Here is a 14,080-nt window from a genome sequence, read left to right on the forward strand (position 1 = left end):
GCCCTCTGTAGCGCCTCCTGCTCTGTGCATTGTTAGCTCCTCCTTCGTCAGCCTGCTCTGTCCCCAGAGTCCATTGTAGCCCCTCCTGCTCAGCGCTCTGTTAGCTCTTGCTTCCTCAGCCAGCTCTGTCCCCACAGCCCTCTGTAGCTCCTCCTGCTCAGCGCACTCAGCTCTGTCCCCACAGCCCTCTGTAGCTCCTCCTGCTCAGCGCACTCAGCTCTGTCCCCACAGCCCTCTGTAGCTCCTCCTGCTCAGCGCACTCAGTTCTGTCCCCACAGCCCTCTGTAGCGCCTCCTGCTCAGCGCTCTGTTAGCTGCTGCTTCCTCAGCCAGCTTTGTCTTCGCAGCCCTAAATAGCGCCTCTTTCTCAGTGCACTCGTAGCTCGTTTTTCCTCAGCCAGACCTGTCCGCCCAGCCCTTTGTTTTTTTATTTTAAAAGATTTAAATAGGGCTGGCTAGACCCAGAGGTATCAGGGCGCTTTACATGAGAAGATAATATAAAGCAAACATGGCGTACAAGTAGATAAAAAGATAATGAAGCAACGTGTGAAATATTCAAATCAAAATGGATCTACAGATGCAAGAGCTACACCAGTTCAAGTAATTAGGCAGATGATATTAGGGAAATGGACAAATATTACTGGACACAAATAACACGGTGATTGGATATCAGGGGCAGGTCACAGGTTCGACCCCCCAATAATTATTGAGGAGTTGGTATTTTAGGTCTTTTTTTAAGCTGGCGTAGGAGGGGTTACAGCGCAGGTTTTTTGGGTGGGCATTTCAGATGAAGGAGCATTACCAGAGAAGGAGCGTGATTGTCTGGCTTTCTTTTTATGCAGTGGTGGGATTAGGAGGAGGGTGTCGGTGCTTCTCAGAGGTCGTGGTCGTGTGGTGCCCGCAATGAGGAGCTTCTTGGAGAGGTACTGCGGAGTGTTTTAGTGGCAGATCTGCCTTCAATAGGGAGCCATTTAAGACATTTGAGAGCCGGGGATATATGATCGAAGTGCTTGCAGTCTGTGATGAGCCTGGCTGCAAGGTTGAGCACAGCTTTGATAGGAGAAATGGGATCTTGGGGATTCCGTTGAGGATGGTGTTACCATAATCAATACGTAAAAGAGCAAGTAACTGAACTACAAGTTTGAAGTCATCGGTAGGTATAAAGGGTTTGATTTTCTTCAGGTGACGGAGAGTGAAGACGGCTCCTTTAGCAGAGTTTTTGATGTGGACGTTAAGGGTTAGTGTGTTGTATAGAAATACCAAGAGATTTGACGGAGTTGGACAGGGTGAGTGAGCAGTTGAGTGCATTAAGGTCAGAGATCCAGATTTGAACGGGAAGAGGGTTATTTTTAAGGGAGAAGAGAATGATTTCGGTTTTATTATGGTTAAGTTTGAGATGATTGGAATGGAACCAGGATTGGATCTTGTAAAAGGTGTTGTTCAGGTGTAAGATGTCAGCATGAGTTTTAATCTTGTAATAGATTTGGGTGTCATCGGTGTAGAGGTGGTAGTTGATACCTGCTTGTTAAAAAAATGAGGGTGAGGGGTACCATTAAGAGGTTAAAGAGGGAGGGAGAGAGAATAGATCCCTAGGGGACTCCAAGGGAGACAGGAGTGGGGTTAGAAAGACAGTTTTGAATTTTGATTTGCTGAGTTTGGTGTTGTTGGTAGGAGACAAACCATTTGTAGGCACTACCATTAAGGCCGAAACATTAAGTAGGGCTGAATGGTTGACTGCATCGAACGCTGTGGAGAGATTAAGGAGGATAAGAAGGCAGGTCTCGCCATTATCAAGTGAGTTGTGGATGTCATCAATGACATTGAGCATTGCTGTTTCGGTGCTGCAGCCTTTCCTGAAAAATGATTGAAAGGGGTCGAGTAGGTTGACGTTTTCGATGTGTTTTGTCTAGTTGTAGTAGGACACATTTTTCAAGTTCTTTTGAGAGAAGGGGGAGGTTAGTGATGGGGCGGAGGTTGTTTAGGTCATTGGGGTCAGCATTGGGGTTTTTGATTATGGGAGAGATTTGTTCAAGTTGAAGTTAGGTGAGGGCACAGCCAGTGGAGAGAGAGGTGTTGATGATTGTGGTCCAGTATGGGGTGATGATATGTTTAAGGGCAGGGGCAAGGTTAGAGGGTAAGGGGTCTTTTGTGTGGTAGGACAGTTTAAGATTACCAATTATTTTAGGGACTTCTAGCTCAGTCACAGGGAGGATATTGAGCAAGAAGGCATTGTTCTTTGATTGTGAGTTAGGGGAGTTGGTTTCCAGAGATGTGGCAGGGGATAGGTGCGGGGGAGTGATTGGGGGGGTTTCTTCACATCTGGCTGAGGAGGTGATGAGATTTGGAGGAGCGGGGGAAGTTTGGTTTCGAATGATTTTGAAGAGTTCCATAGGTCTGTTTTTGGCACGATCAAGTTGAGTGCGGAAGAAGGATGCCTTTTCCTTGAAGATGTGTTTTTTGTATGTGGATCTTGCATGTCTGAGGAGTGCAAGATGGGAGGGAGAGGGATGGTGTCTCCAGGTTTCTTCCGACAGTCTGAGTGACCGTCTTTCGTTATTAAGCTCGGTATTAAACCAAGAGTTGGAGGGAGTGTTTCTTTTAGTTTTTGAGTTTATGCGGGGCTAATTGATCAAGAATACTCATGACAGTATTGTTAAAGTGTTCAGTGAGCTCGTTAGCATTTTGTGAGGGGGAACTGAGAAGAAGTTGAGCTTGGAGTTTAGACTCAAGACCACTTGGGGGATACGTTTCAGATTTCTGGTCAATTTCCTAGGTCAGTTTTGGAGGTGGGGAGATTTGCAGTGGTAGCAATGGTGAACAGTATAGGGTGATGGTCAGACCAGTCAATGGGGACGATTTTTGTCACAGAGGTCAGATCTTTGTTGGAAAGAATGGCGTCAAGGATGGCTCCTTCGGTGTGTGTCAGGGACCGACATAGTTGTTTGAGTTCATTGATCGCAAGTAGATTAGTGAGGAGGGAGATAGTGGGATCATCAGTATCATTCCAATGGAGGTTAAGATCCCCAAGAGAGAGATTTTTTGAGTTGGATAGTGAGGATTGTGCCAGGAGCTCAGATAAGTCCTGAGCACAAAGTATGAGTCTACCTCCTCCTGTGGGTCGAGAAGTTCAGATACGACTGTGAAAAGGCAATGTGCTCTGTGTTCGAGCACAAAGTATGACTCTACCTCCTCCTGTGGGTTGAGAAGTTCAGATACGATTACGGGAAGGCAATGTGCTCTGTGTTGGAGCACAAAGCATGAGTCTACCTCCTCCTGTGGGTCAAGAAGTTTAGATACGACTGCGAAAAGGCAATGTGCTCTGTGTTCGAGCACAAAGTAAGAGTCTACCTCCTCCTGTGGGTCGAGAAGTTCAGATACGACTGAAAAGGCAATGTGCTCTGTGTTCGAGCACAAAGTATGAGTCTACCTCCTCCTGTGGGTTGAGAAGTTCAGATACGATTACGGGAAGGCAATGTGCTCTGTGTTGGAGCACAAAGCATGAGTCTACCTCCTCCTGTGGGTCAAGAAGTTTAGATACGACTGCGAAAAGGCAATGTGCTCTGTGTTCGAGCACAAAGTATGAGTCTACCTCCTCCTGTGGGTTGAGAAGTTCAGATACGATTACGGGAAGGCAATGTGCTCTGTGTTGGAGCACAAAGCATGAGTCTACCTCCTCCTGTGGGTCAATAAGTTTAGATACGACTGCGAAAAGGCAATGTGCTCTGTGTTCGAGCACAAAGTATGAGTCTACCTCCTCCTGTGGGTTGAGAAGTTCAGATAAGATTACGGGAAGGCAATGTGCTTTGTGTTCGAGCACAAAGTATGATTCAACCTCATCCTGTGGGTCGAGAAGTTCAGATACGACTATGAAAAGGCGATGTGCTCTGTGTTAGAGCACAAAGTATGAGTGTACCTCCTCGTATGGGTCGAGAAGTTCAGCTACGACTGCCAAAAGGCAATGTGCCCTGTGTTCGAGCACAAAGTACAAGTCTACCTTCTCCTGTGGGACGAGAAGTTCTGATACGACTAGGAAAAGGCAATGTGCTCTGTGTTCGAGCACAAAGTATGAGTCTACCTCCTCCTGTAGGTCGAGAAGTTCAGATACGACTGCGAAAAGGCAATGTTTTCTGTGTTTGAGCACAAAGTATGAGTCTACCTCCTCCTGTGGGTTGTGAAGTTCAGATACGATTATGGGAAGGCATTATGCTTTATGTTCAAGCACCAAGCATGAGTTTACCTTCTCCTGTGTGTGAAGAATTTCAGATACGACTATGAGAAGGCAATGTGCCCTGTGTTCGAAGGGAGGTGGTCATGCATTATGTGTCATAGCCCTCTCTCGTCTTATGTTCTCTCTTAGTAATGATGGGACATTCAGAGTTCAGAACCTACAGCTCCAGGGTTATCTTCTGTGATTCCCTCTAGATGCAGGTGTTTGATGGAATCCTTGTGTCCAGGAATCAGGCACCGCTGAAGGTGGAATAACGTTGAGTTACCTCCCCAGGACCCTTGGGGTGGAGACTGTTGATAGGATGCTGGAGCTCTAGATGGAGATGTCACCTCAAGAGCAGTGTTGATGCCTTGAAAGAGATCACACAAGGCTGATACTAATCTTGATCCACTTCTCTCATTCAAGATGACTGACTCTCTGACTTATCCATGTCATGGGAAAAACAAGACATAGTATATGGTCTTCTGGCCCTGACGAAGGCTGAGCAGATGGTAGAATGTAGGACCCTGAGGTTCTGCAGCTGTGTTTTCAGTTCAGCAGAGGTGAAGATGCTTCTCCAGGTAAGGGTCCTGGCCTCTTCTCAGGAGGTTGCACAGCGATTGAAGTCTCACACCATCGCACCCTAATGAGGATTTTACGCCCCGTGGGTGTGACACTCAGTGTTCTCTGGAGGGCGATGAAGTAAAATCCTTCAACGGTTTCTCTTACCCGGAGTTGTCAGTCATTTCTTGGGATATCTGATTCCTCTCCCCTGGGGCAGGTGTGCTGAGACTTGTTTCAGTCAGTGTTCAGTATATTGATTACAGCTTGCGAGGTTTACGTCGATCTAGTGTGCCTGTGTGCGTGTGTCAGTGTGCCTGTACCATCTCTTAGTTTTTCCTCTGATGATATTTAGCTGATAACTCCTTTCTACTAACTTCAACTGCCAATTGCCTGTAGCTCAACTTTTCCTACTTGCGGGCCTATAACATCTCACTGTGTTTATATCTTTCTCTTTTCTGTATTACCTCCTCCTGTCCTCTTGCCCCCGCGCTTTACTGCGAGCTCCATTTTTTCTGTTTCCTCTGTTTGCTCTCACACTCTCCATCATCTCATTATTTTCACTTGATGACCTCTCATACACAACCCCTATCATCTCTTTTCTGCACTTTCTTCATCCCCTCTGCTTGATTTGGCTTCTTCTGGCTTGTGTTGTCTGTCACTTCCTGCGATCCCTCAGCCATCTCCGGCCCTTCACTTCCTACCTCTTCCTCCGAAGGCCTGCTGCTTCAGGATAACGCTGTCTCAGCTGAGATTCGGGCTCTGCTGTCAACTTACTACAGCGACAGGTGAAGTAACCTTTGTCCTTTTCCGTGTTCGTTCATGATGTTGATAGGAGTGGGGTAGATTAGTGTCTGGAATGACTGTTGTTGGTCATCAGTTCAAGAGGTGCTCTTCTGAACTGGATGAAGAGTGAGAATTGAGAAACCGAAACGCGCAGAGGTTTTTCGGTGGCGTTAGAGAATTGCAAGTTGGTTGAGGGGACAGAGGTGAAAGTACAAGTGCTGTGGCAAAGATGAGGAAAGAGCAGGGAGGGACAGGATCTGCTTCAAAGATCCAGTCAACTCAGGTCATATGAAGAAACATCTGACTGGAGGAGTCTGCACACATCCAGCCATGTTCAGGCTAAGAGTAATGGGGTGTCACACGCTGACTTGTTAGTAGGCACTGGAGGCAAGGACCTCCTGGGACACCGGAAATGGAGCCAACATTTGGGTAGGTGACTTCTAGAGTGAGCTGAAGGTTCAAGAATGGAATGAACACGTCAGTAGGTGACTTCTATATATATATGTAAAATATATGTAAAAGCACATTGCTGAAATAATAGGTGATCATAGGTTTCGAATAACAAAACTTTCCATTACTTCTCCAGTCCATGTTCATTGAATAAACTTTGTGGAACGCTGAATACACGTGTCGCGTCATGGCCAGACACGGCGCCAGCCACAGGAACTGAATAAGAAAAAGTCCAATAAACTGTGACTGCAAACAATGTGTGGTATTGTGTTTGAAAGACTGTCTTAAGATCATTGCCGCTGATAGAAAACAGAGCTGTGCACTATCCTAGCTGTACATGGACTGGGAGACGTAATCGAGAGTTTCATCATTCAAAACCTATGATGAAGTTGATAAAGTTTCTTTGGCCCTGAAGAAGCTCAGATTTTGGGCGAAACGCGTTGGCTGCGCAGAGCTGCCATTTTATGGTGTAGAAGACCCTGAATAAATAAAAACATAACAAGCAAGGAACAGACCTCTTGGTTAATTCCTTTTGCAATTTCAGGAATGTGCTTCTACATATATTTTCTTTGAAGTTGCCTCTCTACTATTGCTTGCATGAGTTCAATATATCTTTGGTGAATTACATAAGAATAAATGATGTAGGAGAATCTGAAAGCAATGTGTTCAAAAGATGTGTAGGTTTTGCTTTCCAACTTGGATGCATTAGGATGTTGAATTTGAAATGGAGGCTCTTCTTCCACTAGTGTAGTTCCTGCTTGGTGTCATTTGGTAAAAACCATCCAACACTAGTCCATTCTTATTGTCCAGCCGTGTTCCTGTTATTCCCAATAGCTGGGTTGTCTGCGCTAACGTGAAGTGTCATGTAACACTTGGTGGTGCACAGTGCGGTGAGAGCACTCCCACCTACACACAGAAGGGTTCGAAGTTACAGAACTGAGCGAGAACACTCATAGCTAAAGCTACATGAGAGCGGTTTGGATACAGCTTGGTGGGGGCACTAACAGCCCCAGGTATGAGAGGGATGGGAGCACCAATAGTCCAAGGTATGAGAGGGATGGGAGCACTAACAGCCAAGGTATGAGAGTGACGGGAGCACTAACAGCCAAGGTATGAGAGGGACGGGAGCAGCAACAGCCCCAGGTATGAGAGGGACGGGAGCAGCAACAGCCCCAGGTATGAGAGGGACGGGAGCACTAACAGCCCAAGCTATGAGAGGGACGGGAGCACTAACAGCCAAGGTATGAGTGGGACGGGAGCAGCAACAGCCCCAGGTATGAGAGGGACGGGAGCACTAACAGCCAAGGTATGAGAGGGATGGGAGCAGCAACAGCCCCAGGTATGAGAGGGACGGGAGCAGCAACAGCCTCAGGTATGAGAGGGATGGGAGCACTGACAGCCAAAGGTGTGACTGGGATGGAGGCAACGACAGCCCCAGGTATGAGTGGGATGGGAGCATCAACAGCCCAAGGTATGAGAGGGACAGAAGCACCAACAGCCCCAGGTATGAGAGGGACGTTGCAGTAACAGCCCCAGGTATGAGAGGGACGGGAGTACCAACAGCCCAAGGTATGAGAGGGACGGGAGCAGCAACAGCCAAAGGTGTGACTGGGATGGAGGCAACGACAGCCCCAGGTATGAGTGAGATGGGAGCACTGACAGCCCCAGGTATGAGTGGGATGGGAGCATCAACAGCCCAAGGTATGAGAGGGACGTTGCAGTAACAGCCCCAGGTATGAGAGGGACGGGAGTACCAACAGCCCCAGGTATGAGAGGGACGGGAGCATCAACAGCCCAAGGTATGAGAGGGACAGAAGCACCAACAGCCCCAGGTATGAGAGGGACGGGGCACTAACAGCCCACGGTATGAGAGGGACAGAAGCACCAACAGCCCCAGGTATGAGAGGGACGGGGCAGTAACAGCCCAAGGTATGAGAGGGACGGGAGTACCAACAGCCCAAGGTATGAGCGGGACGGGAGCATCAACAGCCCAAGGTATGAGAGGGACGGGAGCAGCAACAGCCCCAGGTATGAGCGGGACGGGAGTACCAACAGCCCAAGGTATGAGTGGGATGGGAGCATCAACAGCCCAAGGTATGAGAGGGACAGAAGCACCAACAGCCCCAGGTATGAGAGGGACGGGGCAGTAACAGCCCACGGTATGAGAGCGATGGGGGCAGTAACAGCCCACGGTATGAGTGAGATGGGGCACCAACAGCCCCAGGTATGAGAGGGATGGGGCAGTAACAGCCCACGGTATGAGAGGGACGGGAGCAGCAACAGCCCCAGGTATGAGAGGGGCGGGAGCACTAACAGCCCAAGGTACGAGAGGGACGGGAGCAGCAACAGCCCCAGGTATGAGTGGGATGGGAGCATCAACAGCCCAAGGTATGAGAGGGACAGAAGCACCAACAGCCCCAGGTATGAGAGGGACGGGGCAGTAACAGCCCACGGTATGAGAGGGATGGGGGCAGTAACAGCCCGCGGTATGAGAGGGATGGGGGCAGTAACAGCCCCAGGTATGAGAGGAACGGAAGCACCAACAGCCCCAGGTAGGAGAGGGACGGGGCAGTAACAGCCCACGGTATGAGAGGGATGGGGCAGTAACAGCCCGCGGTATGAGAGGGATGGGGGCAGTAACAGCCCCAGGTATTAGAGGGACGGAAGCACCAACAGCCCCAGGTATGAGAGGGATGGGGCAGTAACAGCCCACGGTATGAGTGAGATGGGGGCACCAACAGCCCCAGGTATGAGAGGGATGGGGCAGTAACAGCCCCAGGTATGAGAGGGATGGGGCAGTAACAGCCCACGGTATGAGTGAGATGGGGGCACCAACAGCCCCAGGTATGAGAGGGATGGGGCAGTAACAGCCCCAGGTATGAGAGGGATGGGGCAGTAACAGCCCACGGTATGAGTGAGATGGGGGCACCAACAGCCCCAGGTATGAGAGGGATGGGGGCAGTAACAGCCCCAGGTATGAGAGGGATGGGGCAGTAACAGCCCACGGTATGAGTGAGATGGTGTAACACTCCAGTATAGATGCCGTGCCTTCAGTGAGAGAGGTTCCAAGCTTACTACTGTTGTGGTGTTTGGGCAATGGATGATATAACCTGCATTTCTTTTCATTCACAGCTATTGATGTGGCAGACGACATTGGAACTGTGACTGACATTCTTGCCAAGAAAATGAAGGAGTTTGAGCTGCAGAGGGGTCTGGAGTCCCCGCCCTGGGTGTCTTTGTACGACTGTCCAGTAAAACCCAGAGCTTGCACCGCTCAACTGACCTCATCCTCTGCCAGCATTGCTTCAGATAGTGACAGCGCATACAGCGCGAGTCCCTGCATGCGCCGTGCTAGTCCAAGCATGGCTGCAACTGCCAATGGAAGTGCCAAGGATGCTGGTTCGGGCAGGAGCCCAAAGGAGCAGCCTTGGAGCCGCCCACGAACGCTCTCCCTGGACGCGAAGCTCACGTCGCTTAAGAACCGCGCCATGAGGGCTGAAGCTAGTCCCATGAAGCGCGCCGTTGTCATCCCATGCAGCAGTTCCAGCAGCAGCGGCAGCACCACCCCAGATTCAGAGAGCGCCTCTTTCTCACGCCCAGCAGCTGCACGACAGAGTCTACGCAAAATTAGGGCCAAGCTGGACCCCAGGAACTGGCTCCAAAGCCAGGTGTGAGATCATGTGGAAGAACTGATGCGCGAAGCGCGGAGACACACTGTGCATCCCCCAAATGGCTGCTAATGACGTACATGGACAGCACTAACTCCGCTTATGTGTCAGAGGGAGTTTCTCTGCAATATGAGATACAAGGGTATATGTGTCTTCTGCAGCACAACCATGGCTTTCTGTTGTGTTAGAAGAATATGCAATATCCAGTAATATGTGCCTGCACCATCATCTGTCACCTGGCATAGCTCGGTGGCCTCTCCAACTGGAGAGATTCAATATTTGACGTCACTATAGGGTCCCAACATCAAGCACGGGGTCTCACAGTGCCTGTTTTTCATCTCTGTGCAATCAGGTCACATCACTAAGTAGGACAGAGAGGAGCTGAAGTGGCACCTTGAGTGTAAGTGACATTAAGTCAGGGGAAGGCATCACGTGACAGGAAGTGACCCCACATAAGAGGAAGTGACATCACACAAGAGGAAATGACATTTCCATAGGGAACAAGGGGTATGAGGAGGATGTTTACAATAGACAAAGGTACACTAGCCACAAATGAAAGTAAATTGCACAATCTGGATGGAGGAAGGTTACTAACTGCAACATTGATAGAAACTCACAAAACACTAAGCTGCCCCTTGCAACCTACGCATGAATCCTGCCTGCCCTTCTAGGCCCATCCTATACAATGTGCCAGATTCTCCCCACTATATCTCAAATGTTGCTGTGCATTCTGTGAAAATAATGTTTACTTACATTTTTATGGCTAATGATTTGTGCTGCTGTGTTTTCGTGCCACCTCAGAGCGCGCTACATGCCACATACATGTTACATTTGGGCCATAACAGCTGGCATTAGACAGATGTTGTCTGCTTTGTGCTCAGGCCATCACCTGCTTTCATTGAGTTCCACTGCTATGAACACAGGCAGCAGGTCCTGAGCAGAAACTGTGATAAGCCCCATGCTCCAGTTCACCAGTTCTAACTGTCCATAACCGCTTGGGCCAGTCATTTGACTCTAAATGTTTTTAAAGTTTTAATTTTGATTTTGTGCAAGTATTTGAGGACCTGGGCTGAGAACACATGCTATTCTTTAACTGTACAAACTCATTATTGTGAAAACGATACATATATTTATATATAAATAATTTCTAAGCTTGAGGACTGCTGGTCTCATTGCCATGTTGGTGTCCATCTGTTTCCGTTTGTTACTTACGACCCTGGGGCATATTTACAAGCCTCTATTGGCACCACAAGGTCACAATAGGGGCTTCGCCTAATTTACAAGGCAGCTGTAAGCCACTTAACATGGCTTAGCGCTGCCTTCTAAATAAGCCCCCCTTTCATGCTATACTTAGTGTGAAAGGGAAGGGTAATGGGTGTTGCAGTGAGCGTTCCACCCCAACACCCATTGATTTTGACACTGACCCCTATTTTCAAGTGCAGCGTAAGTAGTAGGCCGCGCCAAAATTAAGACCAGGGAAAACTTGGTCTTAAACAGGCGAAACGAGGAGAAATGCTTCATTTCTCCTCGTTTTTGCTGTTTCATGTGTGCTGAGTTGTGCAGCGCTGATAAACACTCAATTGCAATTTGCTGTTTCTATGTGCAAGAAGGTGACCCTTTCTGCACATAAACAATCAAAATAAATATGAGGTTTTACAACTTCTATGTGTGCTTCATTAAGCAGCACAGATAAAAGTTACAATACTCCATTTAAAGATTGTTTATGTGCAGGAAGGTCGCCCTTCCTGCACATAAACAATCTTCCCCTCAACGCAGACACCCTTGCACTATGCTACAAGGTTGCCTGTGTTGGCGCTAGGCTGCTAAATGTAGCTGCAGCGCAGGGGGAAACGCAGGGCTGCTACATATTGTTATAAATATGGCGCAGCCCTGCATTTCTGAAGTGGCGGAGAGTGGCATTAAGCCAAGAAGGCTAATACCGAGCTCCACCACTTCGTTGTAAATATGCCCAAAGTTTCATGAGGGCCTCAGCTGGTACTGGCAGGATCGGTCTTGGAGAGAAAGAGGTTGTTTGAAATGATTCATTTGAAAACATCTTAAATGACTCCAGGGTGAGACAGATGATTTTCGTTCAATTAAACCAAAGACCGCACAGTATTGTGGTTGTTGTTTCTATGGCCGGAACCTGTGCATTATGATGACGTCACCAGCCCTTTCTCAGATAAAAGCCTGTACTGTGTCCCTATACGTGTGAGTTGGCATTAATGCATCCATTGTGGTAGCTCTGCTGTTCTCATTCATATCTCATACCGTGGCATTGAAGGGGCATTTGGGATGTTTTCACCAGCCGTCATAGAATAACACTTAGGGCCGGATTAAGATCTTGGCCAACGGGTTACTCCGTCACAACGGTGACCGATATCCCGTATACCAACATTTTAATTCCATACGATAGAATAGCATTTATACTTCAGAGGACGGGATATCCGTCACCGTTGTGATGGAGTAACCCGTCCGCCGAGATCTAAATCAGGCCCTAGGATACATTAGCATTTATATTTCAGAGGACGGGATATCCGTCACCGTTGTGAAGGAGTAACCCGTCCGCCGAGATCTAAATCAGGCCCTCGGATACAATAGCATTTATATTTCAGAGGACGGGATATCCGTCACCGTTGTGATGGAGTAACCCGCCCACCGAGATCTAAATCAGGCCCTAGGATACATTAGCATTTATATTTCAGAGGACGGGATATCCGGCACCGTTGTGAAGGAGTAACCCGTCCGCCGAGATCTCAATCAGGCCCTAGGATGACATAGCATTTATATTTCAGAGGACGGGACATCCGTCACCGTTGTGATGGAGTAACCCGTCCACCGAGATCGAAATCAGGCCCTAGGATACAATAGCATTTATATTTCAGAGGACGGGATATCCGTCACCGTTGTGAGGCAGTAACCCATCCGCCGAGATCTAAATCAGGCCCTAGGATACAATAGCATGTATATATTTCAGAGGACGGGATATCCGTCACCGTTGTGATGGAGTAACCCGTCCGCTGAGATCTAAATCAGGCTTTAGGAAACAATAGCATTTATATTTCCGCGGACGGGATATCCGTCTCCGTTGTGATGGAGTAGCCCGTCCTCCGAGATCTAAATCAGACCCTCAGTCTCTGGTGGAGTCATCATCTGCTTCAGGCGCTGCAGGTAGTTTAGTGCAGATGGCATCTTATTCTTTTGATGACTCATGCAGTGTAGAGGAGGCGATAGCAATGCCTTCAGATGCTTCATGCAGTTTAGTTGAGGTGATATTGTTGCCTTTTGATGCCTCATGCAGTTTAGTTGAGGTGATATTGTTGCCTTTTGATGCCTCATGCAGTTTAGTTGAGGTGATATTGTTGCCTTTTGTTGCCTCATGCAGTTTAGTTGAGGTGATATTGTTGCCTTTTGTTGCCTCATGCAGTTTAGTTGAGGTGATATTGTTGCCTTTTGATGCCTCATGCAGTTTAGTTGAGGTGATATTGTTTCCTTTTATTGCCTCATGCAGTTTGGTTGAGGTGATATTGTTGCCTTTTGTTGCCTCATGCAGTTTAGTTGAGGTGATATTGTTGCCTTTTGATGCCTCATGCAGTTTAGTTGAGGTGATATTGTTTCCTTTTATTGCCTCATGCAGTTTGGTTGAGGTGATATTGTTTCCTTTTATTGCCTCATGCAGTTTGGTTGAGGTGATATTGTTTCCTTTTATTGCCTCATGCAGTTCAGTTGAGGTGATTTTCTTGCCTTTTGATGCCTCGTGAAGTTTAGTTGAGGTGATATTCTTGCCTTTTGATACCTCGTGAAGTTTAGTTGAGGTGGGGGGCGGAGCTAAGCGCGGAGAGAGATGGCCGGGTTCTGAGCGAACTCCTCTCAGACGCGGCAAAATCCTTAAATAATCCTACATGTACAGAAACTCGATGAAGTAATATGGTGAGAGGAGACTAGGGCAGGCATCGGGCACCTCCAGGAACCACAACCATTGATTTTGCAGCAGTTAAAACCTTGCGGAGATACTCTCGGCGAACAGGGGCCCTACTGGAGGAAATGAAACTGAAGCCGCGGACTGTAGTGGCGACTCAGTCGTGACTCACAGCACGTAACACGGCAACGCGGTGGGGACCGGACCACTACAATCAGAACAAAGAATCTAGTGCGAACGAGCAGTGAGTGACCAGTTTGAAGCACCAGCCTGGGAACGCTGTTGCAGAATGTGAGGCAGGTGAGGAGCGCACGGCTTAGCAAAGAGACCGGGGTAAGCACAGACGACATCGTCAGTAAACATATTGCGCTGCCACGTAGTCTGCATACAGACTTGAGGCGGCGCGCACCTGCGATGTTGGCTGCAGCTGGCATTTTTACAAATCGTGGCAGGAAGAACAACTCAGCAGGAAGTAAAAAGGCATTACCTG

General features: G+C 48.3%; 1 protein-coding gene across 9 annotated transcripts in view; it reads left to right on the top strand.

The window, feature by feature from the left end:
• RTKN (rhotekin) overlaps positions 1–10,828 on the top strand; it is a 570,155-nt gene extending 559,327 nt beyond the window's left edge. For 8 of the 9 annotated variants that reach the window (XM_086964364.1, XM_086964365.1, XM_086964369.1 and 5 more), the window contains exon 12: positions 9,136–10,828. In XM_086964364.1, coding sequence (XP_086820490.1) covers positions 9,136–9,677 — 542 coding nt within the window. In that variant the 3' untranslated portion in view covers positions 9,678–10,828. Of the gene's footprint in view, positions 1–5,446; positions 5,560–9,135 lie in introns of those variants that run through there. The other variant, XM_086964372.1, reaches the window with a different exon arrangement.
• Positions 10,829–14,080: the final 3,252 nt, after the last annotated feature.

The sequence above is a fragment of the Lissotriton vulgaris genome, chromosome 3_2, assembly GCF_964263255.1.
Source record: "Lissotriton vulgaris chromosome 3_2, aLisVul1.2, whole genome shotgun sequence".
Taxonomy (NCBI): Eukaryota; Metazoa; Chordata; class Amphibia; order Caudata; family Salamandridae; genus Lissotriton; species Lissotriton vulgaris.